This window comes from Triplophysa rosa, linkage group LG6 (genome assembly GCF_024868665.1).
Source record: "Triplophysa rosa linkage group LG6, Trosa_1v2, whole genome shotgun sequence".
Classification (NCBI taxonomy): Eukaryota; Metazoa; Chordata; class Actinopteri; order Cypriniformes; family Nemacheilidae; genus Triplophysa; species Triplophysa rosa.
This window is the reverse complement of record NC_079895.1, coordinates 16679837-16705254: the sequence shown is the minus strand read 5'-3', so window position 1 is coordinate 16705254 and position 25418 is coordinate 16679837. Positions and strand designations below refer to the sequence as shown.

Sequence of the window (25418 nt, the reverse complement as noted above, 5' to 3'; positions counted from 1 at the left end):
ATGACGTTCATCTGGTCCTGGCGGAATCTCTCCCGGCGAGGGTAGAAAGAGAATAATTAGCATAGCCGCTGTTCATTAACTATGTATTAAGTGAATGCTTGGCTGAAAAGATGTGTCTTTAATCTAGATTTAAATTGGGAGAGTGTGTCTGACCCTCGAATAGTATCGGGAAGGCTATTCCAGAGTTTAGGTGCTACGTATAAAGACAGGTTCTTGATTTTCTGCAGAGTATGGACTTGACCACCACCTAGTTTAACCTTCTTATACGATTAAATTCAATGTAAGCATTTACTTTAATGTAAGGATTTTAAATTAATATTCAATCATATAATATTACATATCTTTATGTTAGTATTACTTAAAGCATAAATACTGCCCGAAAAGGAGCGTTTAGTCCCAGACACTGGGTATCTCTGTGTAGCACTAGATGGCAGTAGTGATTTGTAGCAGGAATTCAATTGTAAACCGGTCAAGTGAATACATGAATTCACACAGTGTCGCTGTTTCCATCTGGTGCTTCAAACAGAAAAAAATATCTGAGCTGTGGCCCACCGAGTGTAAAGTTGTTTCTAAAGTGAACAGGTGTGGAAGGTCTATCACATTGTTACCGCAACCTGGGTAACACATCTAGAATGAGGGCCTATTCACAATAAAAACACAAAATATAGGCCTATATTCTGGTGCAGGCCTAATGCGTGTGCCAACAAATGTAAAGAAATCATGCTGAGTCATGTTCTTGTCTAATAGTAATGTGGTTAACTTGCTTCCAACATAAACACGACATAAACGCTCACTCATTTATTATCCAAAAGAAGTTGCTAATGACGACATATTTAAATTGGTTGTGTGTTTGCCACAACCTTGTATTCCTTGGTGTGCGCTTTTCCTGTGTACATCTTTACATAATCCTCATGGGGTAAGAGCCGCTCACTATAATGTCTATTGGATGCGTTCAGTCATTCGGCTGCTTCTCTGTTCTCATCCTGTCTTTCATTTCATTTGTCATCTGTCTGTGTATAGCACATTGTGTTTTTTGGCAGCGTTTTAACCTCTGCAGTCTCTTCTCTTTATCTCAACTTCATTTATCATTCACACTTATGTTCCAACACATATTCATTTCAGCAGACACTTTCTTTTCCCCCCTCCACATGTCTTTTTACAAATTGCTTCCAGTTATCTGGTGCACACACTCTTTCCTTTTGTTACATCCATTAGTATGTGACTGCTTTGAACTGTGTTCTTCACCTGCGTCTATTACTCCATCAATTCTTAGCAAGGTGAGAACTGTTCTTCAGCCTTCGTCAGCATGTCAAGTCGAATACAGAGAGCAGATTGTTGTGACAGTGCATCACAACCCAGGCTAAAACCTTCATCACATCAATGTGATCACTTAAAGCGAGAATAAAATGTGCTGCAGATATTTTTGAATCTGGCACTGTGTCGAGACTGAATTATTCAGTCGGATTAGTTAACATTAGCAGTTTGTCAATAATTCATTCACCAGGCAAAATGTGGTTTCCAGGACAACTTGCATAACATAGTGTTTGGTCCCCTTTGGGCACCTCAGATATTTTTAGTAACAGTGCGAGAGATGCTCACTTGCGCAATTGAAGAGACTGGAATTTACCTAATGAAAGGGACATGGAGAATGTTAATTTACATTTCTATTCTTTGTTTGTGTTGTAATTGATATTTTGGATTCTATGAACCAAACCTGTCAGTTAGTCCCTTTGTTACGGCAGTGTCCTCTATTATTATGACTGTAAAACACCAGAACTAAGATGAGGAGAAAAACAATAGTACAGTGCTGTTATGGACAAATGTTTGCAAAAAATGAACTACAAAGTCAGCTATGTAAGTTGTTATGTAACGCTGCTGTAGTGCACACCCCATTTGGTGACTCATTTGCACATATCTTAGATTACACTGTAATAAATATTACAATTATAGTTCAAAATCTGGTGTTTATGACTCATGTTGATTACTGCTAGTGTTCAACTCAAATTTATGGTAGGTACAACTGATAAAACGATCCTTTATTTTCTGTCACTGCTGTAGAACTCCCCTCAGTCTCCGGGTCTTTTTCTGCACTGTTTTGAACCTCCACACTCCTTGATTTCCTCTTGCTTGGCAGTAGTACTGTGTCACTTCATTAACTACAATGTCAGACACAGACACCTTTATCTACATTATTGGTGACAGAATATGCAATCGACAGACACTTTGGTACTGCAGAGGCAATCAACTCGTCCTTGTCTGGACTTCTCAAGGTTGAAGCTCTATCGCATTCATTTGCATGCTGGGTTTAAACTGTCATCTTTCACTATACCAACCTTCAAAGGCTTTGAACACATCCTGGCTCATTATACAAGCTTGTTGGAGAATTAGTTAACTGTTTTTAAGGAAGAGATAAAACTTTCAATCACCCGTCCTTTCTCTTTTCACTGTATCGTTATTTTTCTTCTTTATAATAATAATTTGTTACATATAGCACTTTTCTGGGCACTCAAAGTGCTTTACATTGAAGGGGGAATCTCCTCAACCACCACCAATGTGCAGCATCCACCTGGATGATGCGACAGCAGCCATATTGTGCCAGAACGCCCACCACACACCAGCTTATTGGTGGAGAGGAGACAGAGTTACGAAACCAATTGGTACTTATGGGGATGATTAGGAGGCCATGATGTATAGAGGCAAATGGGCAAATTTGGCCAGGATGCCGGGGTTACACCCCTACTCTTATTCAAAGGACATCCTGGGATTTTTAATGACCACAGAGAGTCAGGACCTCGGTTTAACATCTCATCTGAAGGACTGTGCTTTTTGACAGTACAGTGTCCCTATTACTATACTGGGGCATTAGGATCCACACAGACCACAGGGTGAGCACCCCCTGCTGGTCTCACTAACACCTCTTCCATCAGCAACCTAGATTTGCCAGCAGGTCTCCCATCCAGGTACTGACCAGGCTCAGCCCTGCTTAGCTCCAGAGGGAAACCAGTCTTGGGCTACAGGGTGATACAGCTGCTGACCAAAGTGGTGAATTATGTTTATTGTTAATCCAGGGTTCACTGTGTGAGGTTTATGATGTTTTTCCTTATAGCCAGTGATCCATGCCATATTCTTGTAGAAAACTGAGAAAACCTAGCAGAGCGGAACTTCTCTGCCTGACAGTCAGATGTGTGCCTCTTAAGCTGAGTGATAGCATGTCCAGTCCATTTGCTGCTGACTTCTTGAGCATGACTCACATAATTTTTCCATACCCTTCAACAGGATTGACACTTTCTGCTGTTGGTTGGTTAAATCATTTGTAAATCAGGAGAAAAGAACTACACTTATGACAGCTCAAGGACTAAGTCACAGGCTGATCTAAATGGTCTAATTTTTCTGTCGCTCAGCAGAATGTGAACATGTCCTTTAATGGAGACATTTGTTTCTTTGCAGTCAACTGCTAAGATTGAAAGTTGATCAAGATTTAATATGTTGAATTGCTTAAAAAATCATAAGTTTATGTTTTAAAACAACAAAGTCTTTAACAAAAGGTTTTACCTGCAGGTCGAACCTAAATATTTGGCAACAAAACCAATACATCTAATATTTATCCAATAATAATTTTTTGAAATAATTTCAGGCATGCAGTCATTAATTATTGCAACTTTTTGAGGTTGGAGTGTTTTTTTGTTGTTGTCGTAAACAGCTCAAAATTACAAACAAATCATGCATATTTAAGTTTACAAAAACAGAAACGTTTTGCTCTTCAGCTATTTTTTTAGTTTTCGAGAATGTTAGTGTTTGGTTACCAGAACATTATTATAAATGAATACATAAATAAAAATAGCCAATCGGATTCGGAACCCAAAACAAATATTAGGAGAACGTTCTGTGTTTGCTTGGTTCACTGGATAAAGTAGTGAAGCAAATAAACATTTTCGACAAACTAAACACTTTATAAAAACAACAGAAATATACTAAATTCATTTTTATTGTTTATAAGTTTTGAAAATTACAAAATTACATAATGCTTCAATACTTCAAAATAAAAATGCGACAGGTCATCCTGCGTGGACAAAATTTAAAATGATAATGGGTTCTAATGCGTTTCTAATGTCTTTTGTCGGGTCGCGTTGCGCCGGTCACTAGACACAGTGTTACAGGTAGTTACCTACATTACAGCTGTTAAATAATTTTTGCATTTTTGTATACTTTTGAATATGTATTATTTGTATATGTATATGTATTATTTAAGTGTATTATATTATAATTGTTTTATGTGTTGACATTTCGAAAGGTTAAAGTTATTCAACCTTGCCATTACCGTTTACTTTACGTTGAAGAACAATACTCGTACATGCGCGACGCTCCCTGGCTTTACCAAACGGCCGCTGACTGGATGTCGTTGGACTGAGAGGAGGAGTATCTGTTGCAGTAACAACATCCTGGATATTGGAGCCTGGCGGCGCACACGGCTACAGAAATAACGGCGAACGAAGATATACAGGAGGCGGTGTTAATCGCGAAGGATTCAGTCTACCGAGGCAGGGACATTAACATGAACTTGCCAACTTGTTCTTTCGGGCATTAATTGCGGATTTATGGTCCATGGCGCCGATTTATCCCGAGGCACCGACAAGGTGATGCGGCGGTGGCAGGACGCGATCGGTCCGCTACACGGCTGCCAGCTAAATGCCTTTACTGGAGGAAAAAAGGCGCAGCACACGTCCGGCAGAGGCCGGCTTAATATATTACTAAAATAGCGCATTATGTAGAGGAAATTAACGCTGTCCATAGTGTGTAACTTACAGCCAGTAGTTGCGATTAACCAATTTTATTTTCATTATTGTATCGGCTGGTCAGTTTGGCTCTGGATAACGTTAATGTTAGCCGTCTCCGGTTGAGAGACGCTGCCACGGCATTAAGCAGATCGGGCCTGTGCTGAATACCGTCTCTACGGTATTTGCTCTTTAATGTAACGGAAACTTTTACCTTCAACATAAACGAACGAGCGGAGAGAATACTTACAGTACTGTAACATTATCGATCAGTCATTATCCTCTGTCCGATTTCGTTGTGTTTAGTGATCTTATGTTTCTCATTTGCCCTCTCAAGCTGATTTTGTATCGATAAATGATCAGTGTGTAGCTAGTTTGAGATAAATAATACGCGTGACGGGCGGCGAGGGCGGACTCGCCATTTATCGTGACGATTACGACTCGACCCAACCCGCCTTGACATCAAGAAGCGTTTGCATCAAATCGAGGATCATGGATCAGAATGATAAAAAGACCCGCACGGTATGTATTCACATTTGATTTTACTGACACGTTTATCCACATACGTGTGTGAAAACTGCGACTGAATGAAACTTAATTTTGAAACGAGCACCTCCTGCTGGTTTGCTGTAAGCCTTTTAAAAACCATTGTACAGGTGTCACATTGTAATGAGAACATCAAATGTCTGTCTCGTAAAACTACCGCGTCATATTGTGTATGTATATCGTTGGCGCACAAGATTATTGTTAATACGATATGCATGTCCCTAATTCAGTGCTTAAACAAATCAGCTGGTTTTCTTTGTGCATGTTTGACTCTGAGGTACCTGTTTGACATGAATTGCAGAGCACCGCCAGAAGCTAATGGTCCGAGCAAGAGCAAAAACAAAAGAAAATGATTTTATATTTGATTTTAAATGATTTTTAACCAATTGACCTAATGTCAGTATTTCTGCTAAGCTTAACATCCCGGTGCATGACTTCTAAATGTAAACCGTTGATAGGTTTTAACTTAAATCCTGTGGTTCTTATTTATGGTAAGGCTGTGTATTGGCAAGTGCCTCCCGATACGATACATATCACGATAGATGGGTCACGATACAATATATTGTTATGTATTTCGATACGATACACATTTGCGATATATTGCAATACTTTAAATATAAAGTGTAAAAAGTAGAGCTAGAAATACAACCTGCTGTGCACCACCGGGGGTTTTCTGTCCCTTACCTCTGCAGAGTGGCCATGATGTTCGATGCATGGACCTTAAGATCAGAGGTTTGGGTTCTCAAACTGTGGATTGCGCCCCTCAAGTGGGTAGCACAGGGGAATAAGGTGGTTCACGCAAGTCACTTGGCTGTTGTGGTGCATTACAGTTAAAACAATGAACATGGGCAGTATAAAACCCCTGGTTCATCCGTGCTGTAAATGTGCTGGTGTCACATCCGTGAAAGCACAATAAATGTCATTGTTACTTTTCTTAATAAACTTTTTGCCTAATGCACTGCAGTAGCCAAGTGACTTGTGTCATGACTTGCGAAACCTACAAACAGCATTATTTTATATAACTCATTACTCCATTACTTATTTTGAAAACCAAAGCACACCCACACATCAGCTCTGAGAGCTCCAAGCGTTCTTATATTTTTCGCCATGCTCGCTTCCACTTACTTTTGGCCTTATGTATACGACATGATTTAAAAAAAAAGATCGATATTTTAAAAAATATAGGTATCACTATCGATACACTATCGAAAAAAAAAATATTGCGATAGTTACATGTATCGATATTTTTGCACAGCCCTAATTTATGGCAGGTGTGTTATTAAATAAAATTCTTGATCATTTAACAAATTAATTTGGATTACTGAACTTTTCCACAATAAAGTTTAGAGCCTTGTCATTTCCGCTGCTTAACACAATCGCCATGGAAACTGAAGCTCATTTAATAGCAAGCTTCTGTTGAACGCCACATGACAGTCCATATCTAAAATTGTCTTTCCTTTCCATTTTCAGACTAAGAGGAATCAGTTCTTCTGATCTGCGGAACAACTTCACTTTCTAGAAGAACAGACGTTCAGCAGCAAGCTCGTGTTCACCACAATGAGATAGTGTTGCAGACGCAAAACCAAAGCCTTGACGCTTATCCCGCCATATTCCAGTTCTTATTATCAAAATATGACCACGCCGGCTCTTTTGCCACTCTCGGGACGTAGGATACCCACCCTCTCGCCAGGTGCCTCCTCATTCCCCCACCATAGAGCCACCTTACGGCTCTCAGAAAAGTTCATACTCCTCCTCATCCTCAGTGCCTTCATCACATTGTGCTTTGGAGCGTTTTTCTTCCTGCCGGACAATTCCAAACACAAGCGGTTTGACTTCGGTTTGGAGGACGTGTTGATACCGCACATCGAGGCAGAGAAGGAGACGAGGCACAGCGGCAGACAAGTAATACACGGTGTGGGGGCGCACGATGAGTATCGACACAGGTGAGTGTCCAAAGATGGGCTTTTCAGTCTCCTCTGTCATATATCATGTTTCATTGGTTTGTGTGTGTGTTTGTATGTGGCAATAAATCTGTTTACGCTGAACAAGTGTTAATCTAAAAAGAATCCAAGCTGCTCTCAAATAGTCTCAAATATACGTTTCAGGCCGAGCACACATGAAGATGTAGGCAGTGTGAACAGGCTATTCACAGAGTGTCAGTGCTTTTGTCAATGACTCTCTGACCTAAACTGATTCGAAAGGGTTTTTCATACTTTTTCAGTGGCACTGAACCTGGATTTTAAGCCTAAAATATTTTATTGTGTTCTTTCTTTTGACCAATTCAAACCTACAATCCTGAAGCTTTAAAACTACTTGAAAAAAACAAAAGTTACAATGCAGAGAATCAAAATACTCCTACACATACAGTATATAGGCATCCCTTTAGTATTATTTAGGAAAATACAGTAAAATTGCCCCGTATTGTGTGTTTTACTTATTCAGCGATTGATGTTTTTATCCTTTCTATTCTCCCCAAGGCAATACTTATAAAATCATAAATGGCTTTTCTCCTGAGCCGGTTGTAGTCACACAAGCAGTGGTTTGGCTCTCTGTGTGGTCATGTGTTTCTTTCTTTAGACTGTGGACCTCAATTCATTGAGTGTTTCTGCCTCTTTGTCAGTAAGTGTTGCTTGTGTCTTTCCCATTGAGTTCCACCTCATACTTTCAGTCTTAAAGGCATACTTCACCTGATAATGAAAACTCAGTCATCATTTACTCCCCTTCGAGTTGTTCCAAATCTGTATAAATTTCTTTGTTCTGATGAACACAGAGAAAGATATTTGGAAGAATGCTTATAACCAAACAGATCTTGCCCCCCATTGACTACCATAGTAGGAAAAATGACTTTATCATTTTTTGTTCTGTTGAACACAAAAGAAAACATTTTGAAGAATGTTGGACAGCAAACAGTTCTGGGCCACTTTTGACAACCATTGTATTTTTTTCCTACTATGGTAGTCAATGAGGGGGAAAATCTGTCTATAAGCATTCTTCCAAATATCTTTCTCTATGTTCATCAGAACAAAAAAATTATACAGATTTGGAACAACTCGAAGGTGAGTAAATGATGACAGAATTTTCATTTTTGGCTGAAGTATCCCTTTTAGAAACAAGCAATCGATTAGTGAGGTGCTACTTACTTGTGATTGGGATGATTTATTTCTTCCCAGTACAAGTAACAAAAATAAAAAATGAAAGAAAAAGTGTGGGAACTGTATTGGTGCAAACAATAGTGTGATGTGTGTTGGGAAATACAGAAATAAAAAAATGTCAGGCTCAGGTGAAGTATGTGTCGTATGAAGACCAGAGCAGGTTAATAGAGTGGTGCAGCGATGGTGGAAGTTAGCGCGTTTTGGTTCCCTCAACCAAAAGCCAATGGATTTTTCCCATAGACTTTAGGAAGATTGCAAAAAATGAGCTCTGTGATTAACAAAGGTTTATGATACTTACACATTTTGTGTACCAAGATAACCTGTATAAATTAATGCAATATTTGCTATTTTTGAAGCATAAGTGCAATCGGCAGAAGTACAGCTTACATGAGGCTGTATACAGACTACACTACGGTCGCTCGATATCAGTGTCGTTACAAACAAGCCTCTGACAACTTTTTCAAACTTTAATAAAAATGTGTTCCCCGGGTAATAATTGCTCCATGAATTAATCCCTATCCACGTTTTAAGAGATTTGTGTCCATTTTGCATTTTTGTTAGTTTTTTATGCGTTGTGACGATTAATGTCTCTGCCAAAGTATGTATGTAGCAAATAGGGCTGTAACGATTATGAAATTTGGCTGACGATTAATTGTCTAGTAAATCATTGCGATTGTGACGATTAATTGTCTGTTTTAGGGCTTTGGCGATTATGGCGATTAATTGTCTGTTTTAGAGCTTTGACATTTAATTCTCATACATTTTTGATTCAGCTTTGAAACAACCATATTGTTCTGAATATAAAAAAATGTTTTTTTTCTTGGAAATACATCGGAAAATATTGGTTTATCATATAATTTAAGGTTTAGGCTTTTACCTGTCAATAATACAACCGCCAAATACTTGTAAATCAAGTAAATTGATCAGGAGTGAAGCCACCATTAAAATGCTATCACTCATAGAAATGCTTCTAGTCTGTTTTTTTCTCACTTACAAGACTAAAATAAAATTTGACTTCTATGTTAATGAAATTTTGGTAGACTGGTTTTCACACTGAGATTAGCTTAAATAATATTAAATTGTACTGCAGGTTATTTTTATGGTATATGCTTTAGTTTTTATTGTGTTGTGGTGGTACATTTTACAAGTATTACAATGCTTTAGTTACAATAAATACACTAAACTATGTAATATGCAGGCGCTACAGCTCCCTTAGTGTCTTCTATAGAGATGTGCAATAATTGCGATGATCTGAAACCATCGCGATGAGGCCAAATAATCACAATGAGACGATTATTTAATAATCGTGACAGTCCTAGTAGCAACTGTTGTTTTTAAGACACGATAAAACTTTTTAAAAAAATCACAAGTGGGTTAACTGGTGTGTTATGTCATATTAAACCAAAAACCCATCGAAAAAAACATTTGCTATGGAACTGGAAGTGCCAAAATGCTAACTCACTTCTGGGTTTTGCATACAAAAATACGTTTTCCCTGCGGTACCCTATTCCTTTGAGAGCAACAAGGCTGCACTTTTTAAAAATTTTCTGTGGAAATATTTTAGGAATAACTGAATTTAGTGGGACGTATTTAAACAAGGCGAGAATGTGTTACAGGGCTGAGAATTCAACACTGTTTTTAGTATCTGAAAGGACTCCGTGGTTGGGACTTTGTGAATGACGTTTCAATACCTGGTTAAAATTGACACTTGAATAAGTCATCTGGGGAGTTGTTGTTTAACGGGATAGTTCATCCAAAAATGAAAAATCTGTCATCATTTTCCCTCAGGTTGTTTCAAACCTGTATACATTTATTTGTTCCAATGAACACAGAGAATGATATTTAGAAGAATGTTAGCAATTTTCAGTTCTGGGACATCATCCACTACCATAAACAGTTTTGCAATGCATTGATGGAAACATTTGAAATAACTGCTCGTTGTCTGTCTTTCTCTGCTCATCATGCTTCCACCGCTTCTGGAAATGACTCTCATTTAGCAAATGCTGACTCCGTCTCAGATGTATTAGTGTGACTGAATATACCGTCCTGAAAATGTTAGGCAGAATATAAAAAAAAGAAAATAAACTCACCAAGCTGTGACTAGCTGATGAAATGTTAACTTCTTCAAATGACATTGATATTTTCAGTTTTATATCACTGTTGTCTCTAAGGTAGAGTTAAACAGTCACTGAGAAAGGAGGAATGCATTAGACTGAGCTGATTAATGTTTAACTGTAAATAGTAGAGATGCACTGATTGCAATTTTCTTTGCTGATTCCGATTTCCGATTTTATTACAAGTGAAACCTGCCGATTCCGATTTTCTATCCACAAACTATAATTGACAGTATACTGTATATAAAACCATATTAACTTTTCTTCAATACACATTTTTTTTTATTTTCATTGAATAAATGATTGAACATTACAATTTCCCCAAATTTCCCTAAATGCAGTTCTCCAAGCTGCATTAAATTACAGAATCTTCTCTTTCCCAAACAACTCTTAAATTGAATAACTCTGTGACTGAAAAGAAGTACAAATAATAAAATATAACTAAACATGTCACTTAATTTACCTTTTTCATTTTTGTACTCATCTCACAAAAGTCTAAGATAACAATAAAATACTTCAACTTTATTCTTGTCTGTTTCTGTTTATGAAACTAACATTGCTTTATTTATTTCATTTTTTCTGAAATGTAAAATAAATTGTCTTTATCTTGTGTCTGTAGTATTAAAAGAAGTGGGTTGATTTTTGCTGCAACTTCAATAAAAAGGTTAAAAATCTTATGAGTGAATTCTACTCTAAAGATGTATATGTATTTGCAGTTTTTTGTGTTAGTAAAGAAATCAATCAGATATATATCACATATATTGGTTTATTTTTTATATTTTGTATTTTTTAAAACAAGTAGAAGTCGTGTTGAATGTCATTTTACCTAGGTGAAGTTACCACAGTTTTAACGTAAGACAAGGAATCAGGTTGAATGGAATTTACGTTTGTTTTACACAGAGTGAACGACTTCAACATGAGTTTAGCATGTGTCAGAGTTTAGCATGATGCTAATAGCATCACTGTTGGCATACATACCCCATGTAGACGGAACAGCGAGAGATGAACTACAGTGTGTACAGTACATGGTGCGTGTGCACGCGCGTGCAGTCAGCGGATATGAGAGATGCGCGTCAGTCAGCTGAGACTCGCGGTCCGGTGGACCCACATGCGAGTATAAACGAGCCGTGAAAGACAGGCTGTGTGCGCGACGTTTACATGTTTACTTGCGGCCTTGAGTGCCCGCATCACGGGAAACAAGATCGGCTTGGAATCGGCGAGACGTGAGACTGATCGGCCGGTCACCGGTCGGGCCGATCATACGAAAAACCGGCCGATTCCGATCTCTTGCCGGTCAATCGGTGCACCTCTTGTAAATAGGGCTGGAACGATTCCTTGAGTAACTCGAGTAATTCGAATTAAAAAATTGAGGCAATTTTTTGAGTCAAGGCTTTGTTTAATCCATTTAACTACAGTACACACGGAGCACCGCGTTTCCCCACGGACCATGATTACTGACGCACAGCCCGCAAAACTCTGGACAAGTTATGTAAACACAAAAGACGTTGCAGAATAAATTACAGAAAAATCTACCGGTTTTCATTTCTTCTCTGACAACCGCGAGACTGCGACAAACAGTGTGTGTGTGTGTGTTTAAGAGACCTGACTTATTTTCTCTTGTATATTTAGTATTGCTCTTTAATAGAAAAAGTACATATTATCTGAATACTCGATTAATCGATGGAGTAATTGGTAGAATGCTCGATTACTAAATTAATCGATAGCTACAGCCCTAACTGTAAGCCAGTTTTCTTGTTTGTTGGTCCTGAAGGGAAAGCTTAGGAAAATGTGGGTGGGGCTCATTTGAATGATGGCACTATTTTCAGTGTGTTGTGTATGTTTGGATGTTATGGGCTTTTGCCAAGCTTTGTGGGTACTTAAGTGTTCTGAGTGGTTTTTAGCACATTGCTTTGCAGTTGCTAGGGTATTCTAGGGGGTTGCTAGGGTGTTGTTAGGCAGTTTCTAAGATCTTGCATGCAGATCTGGGTCAAGAGTTAACATCCTATCCAAGTCTCTGTGATGTATTCTACACGAGACTGTTTTCAACTAAAAATGGAAAACTTTTTATGCGTTTTGGCTGTTTATTTACACAACAAGTGTAAGAGACAGATGATCTGTTTTTGAAGAGGTTTGCCTGTGAATGGGATCCTGTCTGCCGCTGGACGTGACCACACAGCCAACCACTAAGTTCCCAGCGTTCAGGATAATCATGTGATTCATCTTAACCTGTCATTGTAATGCTGTTTAATGTGATGCCACGTACATATGCTATATTGTAAATTGGCCTGACATTTAAGAGGTAGTTGCATATATTTATAATGTTCAGTATGTGCTCTCATTGCAGTGTATCCCGCCCCTCCAACGGCACCTCCCGCCCCCCTTGAAGGTCAAGTTATTTTTTATGTAGCGTTAGATCACGAGAAGTAATTTAAGGTTACCTATATAGCATGTCTCACCTTGTTCTCATACTAAACAAACTAAATAGCATTATGTTATTTATCTTATTTACATGGCAGCATGTCATTTCTGGTTCTACGTGGTCGCGCCTTTACAATTCTCCTCTGCTCTCTGTATCGAGTTCCAACCCGATGCGCGCGCGCACACACACACACACAGACACGTGCGTGCACATACACAGGTAAGCACACTTTCACCAGTGGACAGAGAGCGCGTGTGGGAAAATATGTCGCGTCAACCAACTGAAAAGCAGATAAAAAATTGCGTTTTTAAACGCTCCCAGGGCGGTGAAAATACGCATGCCCTGCCCCCTGACAAGCAACAGTCTAGTTACCACCGGATGACAGGTTTTCACCCAGTTTATCCTTCGTTCCATCCGGACCGCAAGACACAATGAACCATTAAAAAAACAGCATGTCTACATAACTGAGATGTACACATCACGTGCACTCAGGGACATTTACGTTGATTATATTTTGCCGCTATATCCTCTAATATCTATCCGCTCTGTGACCGCTGCTTCTCCCGTCAAAGACACGTCGCATTAAAGACCTGCAGACACCAAGAGCAGGTAAATAAGTGGAGTGGACACTTTTTCTGTAACGCTTAAGTAAACGAAAATGCAGCAGTATTAAAGTATTTTTAGCTGTCAGTCAGTTTACTGTTTTCTATATAGGTTTGTGACAGATTATAAAACATAACGTCTGGTATCTACATATAGCATTTATGATATTAATTGCATAAATAATCAGCATGTTAAGAGCATTTCATTGTGAATCATGTTTTAATTGGAAAGAATATTTAGAATCAGTTCTAGTATAAATGGCATGGATAGGCTGTTAGTAACTTTGTAAGTACTCCTGCTCATGATATATTTATTTCAGTTGTTACATTTTGTTGTCAGTAGTTTTTTTAAATATTAAAATAGACCACTGGGACTTCGCTTCAGCACCAGAGCCTACAACACATTTTCTCAGTTACCAGACCTTCTATGTTTCATACAGACTGTGGCTATCAGAATATAAAGTAAATGGCCTGATAAAACATTAGATTGATTGATTTAACATTATTTATTAAAAAAAGTATTGTCCGGATCTCTGCCGCAAAAAAATTAGAGACCGCAGCACCCTCCAAGCCGTAAACCTAGGGGAAACACTGCATTGCATATTCCTTGTTTCGTTTTTCCCATCAGATAGGCTTTGTCGTAAATGGCATGTTATGCCTTTTTCTTAGTCTGCTATTAAGGATATTATTACCCAAACAGGAACATACAGCAGCACATTTGACAGCGAGAGTTGTTTCCGATGTCCAGTAAAAAAAAACATTAGCTTTACACAGTGGAAGGGATAGGATAGGTTAGCAGTGGCTAGCAGGTCATGGACTTTTGGGAGAGTATTTTATCCAAGTACTTTCATTCATTATAGTGTTACATTAGATGAAACATTTATTTACCTCATGTCAGGTGTTCGATTGCCCATTAAACCTATTAAAAAATCTATAAAACTTCTGGTGCCCCCCCACCTGACAAGAAATTATGTACATATTAGGGATGCACCGATAGCCCTTTCAGGCCCAAAACTAAGCTCATGTACTCGTACTCTTAAAAATGCACCGATACTAGGCATGGGCTGAATACCAGTTTCAAGGTATACCAAGGTTTGAAAGAGTCAAGGTTTCAAAACCACAAAAATTTTCTGTGATACCTTTTCTAAGGTATGAGCTGTGTTTACACAAAAATACATAATTAAGTCATGTAATGCAATGTTTGATTTTTAGGCCTAATATATGGGCTATGACAAAAATACATTTTCTGAAAGAATATTATAATTTTAAGGCTTTATTTTTATCTGACATATATGTTATATGAATGTTGGTTAAAAATCAAATGTATTTGTGTCCAGTTGAAAAGTTGTTGTTTGTATATGCAGACATTTGAAAATAACACAATTTAGTGTTGTAATTGCAATACCGTGAAACCGTGACACATTTGGCAAAGGTTATCATACCGTCAAAATCTCATACCGGCCCATGCCTAACCGATACCAAAGACCGATACCTCTTGTGACATAACTGACAGAACTGACTGAAATTTGTTGTGAAATTTTCTCCGAAAGTTTGTGACGAGCACATAAAATGATTTATTTTTTCATAATGTGTTTAAGGTGAAGTTGTGTGTAATTATGAAGCTATTCTATTTTTATTAGTCTCACTGTGTTGTGAAAAGGTACAGTCATCGGTATCGACGAGTACCAGAAAAAAATATATCAGTACTGGTACTTGTTCTTTAAAAAGTGTTGTACTGTGTTTAAACATTGTACGAGGTACCGTGATGATTCGTATGCTTTGCCTCACTGTGTTGCCACAGCTGTATTTTTTCTTTCTGTTTAGTTTTTCCGCCGATCTCCCACATCGTCCCTGAAGTACCTGTAACCCTAACACCGTGTCGACACCGCACGCGACCGGAGCGACATGACAAGACAAAAGACATTAGAAAAGCATTAGAACCCATTATAATTTTACATTTTGTCCACACTGGGCGTGGCGCGACGGGTGTAGACATGGTGTAATTCAATTTATGTTTGTTTAAATTTGTTTGAATATTTGCCTGCTAGCCAAAGTGAAAAGGGCTGAATCATAGCTACTTTCCAATTTTGTTTCTTATCCTCCATAAATATCTTTAAGGATTTTTTGTCCATGCCTTTTGTTTGCTCACTGGAGGTTGGGAGGCACAATTATTTTTGAAGTCATTTTAAAAGATACTTAATGCGAAATGCTCTTCGGAAAGATAGTCGAGTCAAATTATTAAACAAGCTTTCATTGTTCAATTTTAAAAGAATAGTGGGTTCCGTTTGTGTACAAACATACTTCTTTGAGACATTAAGTCAGTCGCTTCCTCGTCCCAAAAGCTCCATCTGTTTTTGCCTAAACTGTAAGTCAGTCTTGATAAATCCGAAGAAGCAGAGTCACTGTTGTTCATTAATAATGAATCATGTTTATTGGTGCTGCTGCCCATCTGCTTTTACTCATGACCCATAGAGCTCATCCTGGCCACAAGCTCTGGTGCCGAGCACAAGCTCTCTGTCTGATCCACCTCTGCCCCTGGGGGCACTGTGATCCGCGCCAGTTCGTGTCTTGTTATTCCTGTCAGTGTGACGTGCAGGATCAGTCTATGCACTGGGTTACCTGGGTCTTCCCCCTTGTTGGTTTCTGCCTTGCCAGCTTGAATGAGTACCAGTGACCTTTACATGCGCTTGCACAAAGCGCACAGTTTTTTGCAGAAACCTAAACGCAATAAATGCGTTTCCTTGAATAATCAGCAACTGTGCACAGTAATCATTTTCTGTTATGTATTATTCATAAGATATTTATTGTCTGGATATGGGCGTCATCTGGACACATGAAACCGATAAAAAATCATATTATTTACTATGTACAGTTTATAATTAAAGGATAAAATTAATTAAGAGTATGCCTGGCGCCGCTTCTAGTCGCAGTCAGACTCAATTGGTTTCAATTTATTTTTACATTAGATTGGATGCCAGCAGGCAGTACTTGAACCACCAACTGTTATTTTACCCAGAAAATTGGCTAAAATGTCTAAGTCCATAATGAAGGTGCACCATGCAGTGGAAGATTTGCACATAATGAGATAATTGGGTTTAGTGACGGTATTCGATAAAGGTCAAAATGAATGAGGATAAGCATTAAGAAAATATAATATTTACAATCACAAAATCACATTAGATTTCTCAACGGAAGGTGAAGTTAGCAAAGTAATTTGTTCCATAATTGTGCCGGAAAAAACACAGACGTGTTATCTTCGGACAGGATTGAAATTACAATTACATCTGTGAAACACTCATTTACTAAGCCTCTTCGGGGAAAAATAGTCCTGTCTGGATACGGTATCTGCCTATGTCCTCCAGGAAAGTCTTAAGTTTTTGAATTCGGTCATAGTCTGTCTTTCTATTTTTATTCATGTTTCTTATTTATATACTTGTATTATATTGCATTTTGAATGTAATATGGCAATGGAATGTACGGTAATGTAAAGGGGTTCAGTTTTCACAGATATTAATGTATGCAATTTCAGCAATAAATATGTTAATTTTTCTAAAAAGGAAACAAATTAGTTGTTCATTTTAAAAGACCTGTCTTATTTTCTCTTGTATATTTAGTATTGCTCTCATAAGTATGTATTATCCGAATACTCGATTAATCGATGGAATAATTGGTAGAATGCTCGATTACTAAAATAATCGATAGCTACAGCCCTAATAGTTACATTACGGCTTGAAAAAGTGCAAACACATTAGTCTTCTCTAAATATAGACCTCATATTTCTTTGAGGGTTTTTCATGGCTCAAAATGAGGCATAGGTGGTGCCGTTTAAGTGGCTTAACCAAACACTTTACATATTAAAGGTGTCATATAGCACGAATACGTGTTTTTCTTTGTCTTCTGTGTGTTATAAGTTGCACTCTAAAAAATAATTCAGTGGCTTAGTAAATATCACAAAAATAAACAGCTATATTAACTTAAAAAAATCTTTTAACATCATTTAAGTGATTTTTTTCAGTGGGACATGTTAAAAAAATCGATTAAAAACCAAACAGTTAATTTTTCTAAAATGTACATATATTATTCTAGTTTATTTAATGAAAATAAATAAGTATTTAACTAACAAATAATATTTTTAATATACGCTTAATATTTTGGTGAATTCTGATAGAAATATTTGAGGATTATTTACTTGAACTGATCAGTTTTAAAAATTATAATTGTTAAGTAATTCCTACCAATTGTCTCTGTTTTTAACGTCAACTGATTAAATTGAGTAAAATTCACAGCTAAAGTGATCACGTGAGCATCATGTCTGCTTTCCTCAGCGACAATTCTAACCAGACTTCGGCACTCCTCGGAAATCTTGGTAAGTAACATTTAGTCATCTAATCATACTTATGTTTGTAATTTTATATTCAATAGTTATATATTAAGCATTTACTATCAATTGTCTTTTTTTAAACTGATGTAAAATACAAAGAAACCTTGATTCTACTCGCGGCTAATCGAGAGCCACGCTAAACGAGAGAGCCACCTAACGTTAACTTAAAAGACTTCTCTTGCAAATCCTGGTAAGTAGTCAGCTAATACTGCATATGTTGGCAAACTTAAAGCTCATTAAACTTTGACGGTATGTTCGTGTATAAGTTACACAACAGTGAGTTAGTTTTCTAAATGTTGGCGCATCCGTTTGTATGTTAGCTAGTACCAGTGACTATTTTTGGAATGGGTAACGTTAGTACCGTTTGAATCACTGTGTATTTATTTCAACCGACAAATATTAATACAGCCAGGATATTTAAATGTATAACGTCCTGTGTAACGTTAACCGTGGTCCAGCAACTAGACATGCGGGGTTCAGCTCAATAACGTTAACGTAACGTCACTCCGCCTTCCGCCACCATGTTGAAATCGAAAGCGACACAGATGTGGGAAGAAACCCGGGAGTACAGATAGACTTTGGACTACCAACCTGGCGTTATTAAAACTATTTATGATCTTATATGTGGTGCACTTGATTAAATGCAAGTAAAAAATTTAAGTAAATTTGAGTAACTCAATTATTTCATATGTAAAATAAAATTGAGTAGATCTACTCAATTTTATTTTACATATAAAATAATAGAGTTACTCAGATATACTTAAATTTTTTACATGCATTTACTCAATTTAAACAGTATAATTCATTGATTTCACAGCTTTAACATTTACTCAATTTTTTTTGTGTAAATTGTTTCACCAAAAAAATTGAGTAAGTGGCAGTAAAACTTTTTAGAGTGTTCCCTTGCATGTATTAGACACGTAAAATTGCAAAAATTAAAGTGTCGGAACAAATGATGCATTCTATCTAAAAGCGAATGCTCACCCAGACCTGCCTGAAACACCTCGTGTAACCACACCCCCACAAATCAACGTCAGTTTGTGGTATGTCTTGATTAAGACTGCCCAAATCTATTCGCAAGTAAGGTGGGCGTACTTGTAAATCTCATTGTATCGTCGCCGCCGCAGCCATGTCATGGAGACGCTGTGTGTTTCGTTGCGAAAAGAAAGAGGAAAGGTTTACATTCCGTTTAAAAAGATCACAACTCCGAGGATAAACGGTTTCATTGTAAAGACTGCATCAAGTGGAGCGCATTCTTTCTGACGAGTATTGTTTCTTTTTGTCCTTACTGTTTACCATGGTGTTACTATAGTAAACGTGTAGTAACCATGGCTTTTAGGCAAAGTTTTTGTCAGAGCTCTTGTTATTCTTAATTTTAAACATATTTTTCATTTATACACCAGACATACAGTATATATCGGTTCAAAATATCGGTTATCGGTCTACTTGATCTGTAATAATCGACATCGGCCCTGAAAAACACATATCGGTCGACCCCTAGTTTCAACAGTTTAAACTAATCGGTTCAAAGGAGTTATTTGTTTGCAAGTCTTTCTAATCGCAATATGCGCGCATAATGGCGAACTCGCTGTGTATAGTATAACACCGCATCCTAACCAAACACGACGCGATGATATTCCTGCGATAAGCAATTTGTTTGTCCATACCGAACGCGAAAAAGGGGCGGGATGCGACAATCAATCACAAAACACATCCAATCAGAACAGTTTTTCTCTGTCCACGCACCCTCTCACGCTGCAGCTGAAGAGTGCACATGCAGAGAGATGCGTCCTGTTCTCATGACTTCAGTGATGCCTCACCGGACGCTATGCTATAATTTCAGAATCTAAACTTATGTAATCAAATGTATATAGACTGTCCTCATCCATGTTTGGGTGTAATATTCATGAGGTGCAGAACTTACAGTATATCGAATGAGATCGTTGTGTGGGCGGAGCTGTCAGCCTGCTTGGGACAAAACCTCTTATTAACATGGAAAAGATACCTTTTATCACGTGTCGCTGCGTCACGTTTGGTTAGGACGCCGTGTAACGCTGATTCAACGAGCCAACTGCACAGCTTAAAACAATATACAATGATGTATGCCACGTTAATTTAAGAAACCTTTTAAGAAATTGAACGTACTTGGATGCAAAACAAAAAGTATTCACTTGAAAAGCCGTGAAACGCAGCTAATAGGGAGCCGCAGAGATGACGTAGCATTTTAACTTCCGGTTCCATTGCCACAAAGTCTGTTGGTTTTTTTAATGGGTTTTTGGTAAATCGCCTGAAATAAGGTCTGTGGTTAACAAACCTCTAAATATTTTCACGTTTTATTCTGTGTCACAAAACCCTCCAGCATCATGTTAGCTTTTTACTTCTGGCGATTGTACTTTGACTTCAAAAGGAACAAATGTAGTGTCAATTTGTAAAGATTATCTTATATTTACATACATTTATTCATTTGGCATACGCTTTTATCCAAGCTACTTACAAATAGGAGAGCATATAACATTTTGTCAACACTTTAAACAGTACTGTTAGTTTACATGGCCATGCTACTAGGAGGATTAAAGCTGGAGTAAGCAAGGAAGAGAATGAACAACAATAAAAAAATTGACACAAGACAGATAGATTTTGATGGACAAACGTGTAAACATCATAAACCTTTGTTAATCACAGAACTTATTCTTAGCGATCTTCCAAAAGTCTATGGGAAAAATGCATAGGCTTTCGGTCGAGGGAACCTCTGCAGCGCAAACTTCCGGGTTGGCCTACAAAAACGCGTCATCTCTGCGGCTCCCTATACAGCTTCTATTAGCTCTTGTACTGCAACTCTTCAGCGCCTCACTGGGCTGATAACAAAACAGCTCCTCCTTTGCAGTTACAAATGACAGTCTGTTGTCAGAATACACGCAGTATTTTTTGTGAAGACACCCAACATAATTTTGGCGAGAGACTGAGGCGGCACGAAATTTGACGGAGGCGGCCGCCTCCAATTTCCCTGTAAATACTTTTCAAACTTTGTACAACAAAGCTCTGTATCGTCAGCAGCATAGTTTGATCAAAATCAATGAGAGGGGCCACATAAAAATTGACGGCCCGCATTTGGCCATCCAGACACCAATCAATAAGCCCTGCAGTAAGGGTTAGTGATGGTGTGGTCTTTACTAACCCACTTTTTGATCTTCTCACAGGCCGACATCTACTTTTGTGATAAAATGTCTGTGAGAATCCCCTACACGATTGTCCATCCCCATGTGGCAGTCTCAAATCAAAAAGGACCTGAAGAAAAAACATGGAAGTCAGAAGAAGGATTTGTTTTTAAGAAGAGACATGAAAAATGTAGGAAGGAATAAAGAGAGTCTTCGCTTTCCTCAAGTGCTGCCCACTTTAAGTTAGTAGTCAGACCTGTATGCATCATTTGATACCGGGAGGCTGCTATTCCCCGGAGAAGCTTCAGGCTGAGAATGATACAGAGAGAACCCGCCACACAGCGTTGTGTCTTTGAACTCTCAAAAGGCAAGATGGAGCAAGAAATGGAAAGATGGGGGAGGGGGAGGAAGAGGGCTCTTCCTAAGCTATGTATTGAAAATATTAGTTGCTGACCTTATTTCTTCTCGTCTCTGTGAAATAGGCCAGCAGCCACGTGGCTCCGCAGGTGTAGGTGGGCTTCGGTTCAAAATGAGCTCTGTTCTCAAGGGGTTTGCGTGTGTGTGCACTGTGCATGCAGGTGAACATTTGCGAGCGCTGTGGATCTGTACTGTGTTCCATGGTAACTTAGACCACATGTTATAGGCTGTTTTATCAGTGGGTGAGTTGAAAGCAGGGGTCTTCAACGTTTTTCGGTGCAAGGACCTCTTAGATGAGAGATGCATGGACCAGGGACCCCCTTATACTAAATGTGTAAACTGAGCTATTTAAATAGAACCAACCCTATTGTCACAGCAATATTATGTTAAGACATTACATTAGCACTATTATGTTATTGTTGCACATAGGCTAAATACTTTTCTGTGTATTGGTTTTGTTTTTTGCTTGAGTATTTTAAGGGATTTGCAGCATCAAACATTTTCATTTTACTGTGAGATGGACAATTAAACATTTATTTGAACCTTAGTTTTTATCAAGGCTTCAATGAGATGGCTGACCCTGGTTAATGGCACAAAGACTATTCTAGTGGAGGTAGGGGTTGTCTCTGGATGCGAAAGAAATTAGTGCAGATTTTCTGCATTCTGTTATAAAATCAGGCCGTTTTATTAAGTGTCATTCTTTTTTTTTTCTTCCGCTTCTCTGTGTGTTGCAGAACACAGCGATATTTTATAATTCTGAGCTCCGTTGTCTTTCTCGTGGATCAGCATTGTCGCGGCTGTTACATGAAAATTAACACAAGTTTTTTTCTGCAGAACATCATATCAGACTAAGGAGAGCAACATGCAACGAGCCCGCGTTATTTTCGGGGCAACTTGTTTGACGTGCACCATCAGTACACGGTGCGCGTTTCTTTGATTTTAAACACATATGAAATGTTGCCTGTGAGTAAACGGTAATTAGCGGACCCCTTGCAGTTCCACCCCCGGTTGAAGACCCCTGGTTGAAAGGATGGTTCACATAAAAATAAACATTTGGTAATTCATCTTGATATCGTTCAAAACGTGTATTTTATGCTTGCCTCTGTGGAACACAAAAGAAGATATTTTGAGAAATGTGTCTTATAATGGAAGTCAAAGGGGGCCGTGTTTTTTGGTTACCAACTTCAAAAAATATTTTGTGTTCTGCAGAAGAGTCCATTTTGGGGGTGAACTATCCCTTTAAAGCGGCCCTAACACAAGCGGTTTCTGTCAATCTCATATTAATCTTGAGTACCTATAGAGTAGTATTGCATACTTCGTATCTTCGAAGAGTATTTGTTTGATCACATTTATAAAAGATAGATACAGCTTTACGATTTTTTCCGAAAGCATACAGTGCGTGCGGGGGGAGGGGTAGGCTGAACTAAAGCACGTGCGCACCCGTTGCCAACAAAACACAGACATCAGTTTCACTCACTGCATGCGGTTCATGTCTGGCATCTTTTAGTGCTGGGACGGCTCCATATATCAGTTTCAAACGATCTCCAAATCCAGTGTTATATCCACCGTTTATATAACATTCATCACCCAAATGCAGTGAACAAACAAACACCTGAACTTCGCGAACATATGCTCTCTCTCCTGCACACAAGTGAAAGTGACGTCTGCGCATGCTCCTTCTCCTGCTCTCCTTGCTGCCGCATGCTTTTCCGGGAGAATTGTTCAATAAGGGACTAAGAAAATTGTTACGAAACAGTTTTATGTTCGAAAAAAACTTTCCGAAACCTGTACGTTCGCTGGGGGAGTGTATCGAGCACAGAAATACTGCGTAATACGCCCAACTCGTTTTTTGACAAGTTGACCATGTTAAGAATGAGAAGAGCACGTTTAACATTGTAAAGAAGTCAGAATGCATGACACACCGTTGCAGCATCCCTTTAAGATGATCCTCTTTTTGATAAGAGAATTAAATACTTCAGATTTCTGTCCGCTTTATCTTCATTCTGTGTTTCCTTTGCTCTTTATCTCTATCTGTCTCTCTGTATGTGAGCAAGGCAGAAAATGAATCCTGATCAAAACTTAATGATGGGGCTGAGGAATAGGGCTGTCTGAGACAGATTGGGTCTCTGAGGCATTCAGAATTAATTTGCTGATACTCGGATGAGAACCTGTTTTACACTCGGCGATCCACACACTGGAGATAAAAGCTTGGAAAGTGGTCCTGGACTCCTGAATGGGGTATATGCACATGGGACGATACTTCGGCTAAAATCTCAGCCAGCTAGGTCACTTCCGCTCTTAGTAAGAAAACGTTCAAATTTCTGTGAACCAACAGCACTACGGATGAGTATTGTTAAGTACCTCTGTGATCATACCTCTAGTAAGTGCAAAAGTTCACTTTGCTTTTTTTCATATTTGTTGATGTACCTTGAAGCGGGTTGCCTGAAGTGCTTCTCCTTTTTGGTTGACAATGTCTGGTGAAGTGTTTGAATAATTAGACGTTGTTGATCGTAATCCTATGTGCATCCTGAAGTGAAATGCCATTGTTCCCTGTGGCGCCAGATGTAACAGCCTGGCTGAGATTTTAGCGAAAGTACATAATCCCATACACGACCCGTATGCATATACCCCATTAGTACACAATGGTCAGTATAGTGCAGGGGTATTCAATTAAAGTTCCAAGAGGTCCGGTCTTTATATTTTTTTCTAAACTGAGGTCCAGACAATATGTTTTTTGAAAATAAATAAATATCTACTCAATTTAGCCCACTTGAATTTCCACAGTATGTACTGTATGTATTGTAGGCTCTGTGGCTTTAGGGGAATGCCCTCTTAAGAGAAGTCTGATAATTAATATTTATAAATAAAAAACTACTGACATACAAACAACAAATGTAAAATGTAACAATTAAAATGCTCTCATCATAAACAGAAAACAAATGTACTTACTAAATTAGACTTTCTATGCCATTCAGACCAGAACTATACTTTCCAAGTTAGAATGTTGTTCATTATTAAATGTGACCCTGCTTGTGAAAACCCAGCAAAAGTCTTTTTACTGTTTTCTACATAAAATCATCCTACAGAATATTCTGTGAAAATATAGCAAAAATATCTTCAATATTGACTGAATAATGCCATTTTAAAGATTGAAATCTTAGTGAAATTAATGCTTGAAATTAATCTTTGATGCTTGTTATCTAATAATTAATTAGATTATGAGACTTTAGCCTGGGTTTTCACAGGGTCACAAATGTTTACATTCTGATCAATAATGCTAATGATAAATATAGATAAAAATGTTATGGTTCATAAAATATCACAAATCTGGTTGAAAGGTTGAAGACATATAGCAAACAGTAAACAGACTGACAGATCCTCTGCATTTAGTTTACTGTTGTGTGTCCGTTTACCTGCTCTGCGTGTCTGCACTACTGTTGTTAAAATAAGGACGTGTCTGCTGAGCAGAAAGGGTTAAAATGCGTTTGGCGGCTTGGCGCTAGATATTAGAGGATATAGCGGCAAAAGATCAATTACTTACGCTTGTGATGTGATTCTCCGTTGCGTAGACGTGACTCAATTTAAACAACCGAAATAGTCAGAAATCAGAATCAGAAAGAGCTTTATTGCCAAGTATGTTTGCACATACAAGGAATTTGTTTTGGTGACAGGAGCATCCAGAACACAGAAACAGCAACAACAGTACACAGAGACCATAACACAATAGAATACAGTACACAATGATTTAAATAAGGGCCTATGGGTATAAAAAAATTAAGAAATACAATACAATAAACATAAGATAAAGATATAGTGTAAAGCTATGTATGTATGTAGATATCTACAAGTAAAAAATAAGA

The 25418-nt window shown here is 38.1% G+C and overlaps 1 protein-coding gene across 1 annotated transcript in view; it reads left to right on the top strand.

Moving 5' to 3' along the window:
- The first annotated feature begins 4374 nt into the window (after positions 1-4374).
- The window catches only part of man1a2 (mannosidase, alpha, class 1A, member 2), a 106868-nt gene continuing 85824 nt past the window's right edge, over positions 4375-25418 (top strand). The window contains exons 1-2 of the mRNA XM_057335510.1: positions 4375-5294; positions 6789-7261. Of these exons, the coding sequence (XP_057191493.1) occupies positions 6951-7261 (311 nt within the window). The 5' untranslated portion in view covers positions 4375-5294; positions 6789-6950. The remainder of the gene's footprint in view (positions 5295-6788; positions 7262-25418) is intronic.